Source organism: Orycteropus afer, unplaced genomic scaffold (genome assembly GCF_000298275.1).
Source record: "Orycteropus afer afer isolate SDZICR_OR568_19922 unplaced genomic scaffold, OryAfe1.0 scaffold00177, whole genome shotgun sequence".
NCBI lineage: Eukaryota > Metazoa > Chordata > Mammalia > Tubulidentata > Orycteropodidae > Orycteropus > Orycteropus afer.
Window position 1 is genome coordinate 2,590,479 of NW_006921764.1, and position 1,814 is coordinate 2,592,292.

A 1,814-nucleotide genomic window follows, 5' to 3' on the forward strand; every position below is an offset into this window, starting at 1 on the left:
AGTTGATTGAGGTCTTGTACAGGATTTTCTCTATCTCTTTTTCCGCAGAATATTGAAAAGACAAGTAAGCAAAGGAAGCTGATTTATGGACCTTATGCAATAAAAGTGCCAAGGTCGCTACTCAAGTATCCATTTAGTCCTGTGTTTCACATCATGTACAGCTTCATTTTCAACACAATAACTAAGTTCAGGAAAATACCAACCACATTCCATTTTTAAAAGGATAACTCTTTTGGATACAATTTACCCAGCATCTTCCCCTCCCCTGAAATAAATGAAAAGTGCTGAGAAATTGGTTTAGTCAAAATTTTGCCATGTAAGTGGTTTGTAGAGAAAGTTGTACTGTATGATAGAGGTAAAAAACCCACTACCTGATTAAGGAGCGTCTGACTTCTTGTACATGATGATCACAAATGCTATGAAAAACTTTTATAAAGGCATTTTTAAAATCTGTTGAAATTTCCAGTAGAAACTTCACAATAAAAGTTCTACTTGATTAAAGTTTATCTATGTAACTAGATAAACTTATGTGAAAGGTTTTATTTGTGTCTTGCTTAGTTAACTTCATAACTTTTCAACATTTTGAAAGGAGAAATTCTTCAATCCTTCTCCCACGGAGTGGCTGGTGGGTTTCATTTGCTGACCTTTTGGTTAGCAGCCAAGACATTAACCACTGTACTACCTACCAGGGCTCCTCACATGACAATATATCAGAACTTCATTTAGCAGAGAGATGTTAAAGTATGACACTTTTCTTTTTTAATGCATTATCTATTTACATCCAAACAAGTATCCAAAGACTAAAAGGTCTGTTACGCACTGAATCGTGTCCCCTCCAAAGTATGTATTAAAATCCTAACTCTTATACCGTGGTTCTATTTGGAAATAGTTTTTGTACATGTTAATGAGGGCATATCAGTGCAGGGTGTCCTAAACCTAATCACTTCTGAGTTATAAGAAGAGAAGAATACACAGACATACACAGTTGGTTAGAGGAAGGGAGGTGATGGACACAAATGGTATTCACAAGGATTGGTGGCAAATTCAAAGTCTTATACAAAGGCCTGCCTCCTACTAGAGCCACACCCTGTATTCCCATATTTTGCCTCCAGAACTGTGAGAAAATAAATGTCTGTTCTTTAAAGCCACTCACTCGTGGTATCTGTGTTACAGCAGCACCAGGTGACTAAGACAGAATCTAAAGACAATTATACAGTGTGATGCGTTAAGATTCTCCTGGGCCTATGGACGCTATTCAGAGTTTCTCCTCCAACTTAACTGGGCAAAGGATGGATACGCTGCATTTAAGAATACACACATTATGCACTGTTGTGTCTTAACCAGGACAATGTCAGTACAGTAGCATTCAACGAAGGTATGATGGACCAAGTATTAGATAGAGAAGTTTGTGCCTAATGGTAAAAATTCTAATGGCTTTGTTTTAATTCTAGAGTGTGTGTAAGTACTTAAAAAGATGCCCAAATGTCTTTTATTTATAAAACACTTAAAAATATTTTACCAGGGTAAATTATTATCCCCAAATTTATCATGTAAAATTCTTCATTAAAACAAAACACCAAAACCAAGTGCGTTTCCTCTAGATTCTAACTCATGGTGACCCCACGTGTTGCTGAGTATAACAGTTCTCCATTGTTTTTCTAGGGCTGTAACCTTTCCAGAAGCAGATCGCCAAGTCTTCTCTTGGCGGCGCCTCTGGGTAGGTGAGAAGCACCAACCTTTTGGTTACTAGCTGAACGGTTAACCCTTTGCACCACCCAGGGACTCCCAAGATTGTTAAAAACTGTCTTCCAAAT

General features: G+C 37.5%; 1 protein-coding gene across 1 annotated transcript in view; it reads right to left on the reverse strand.

The window, feature by feature from the left end:
- Positions 1-1,814, reverse strand: part of LOC103202342 (IKBKB interacting protein) — a 31,011-nt gene that overhangs the window by 27,684 nt on the left and 1,513 nt on the right. Inside the window, exon 2 of the mRNA XM_042781820.1 lies at positions 1,087-1,114. Within this exon, the coding sequence (XP_042637754.1) occupies positions 1,087-1,114 (28 nt within the window). The remainder of the gene's footprint in view (positions 1-1,086; positions 1,115-1,814) is intronic.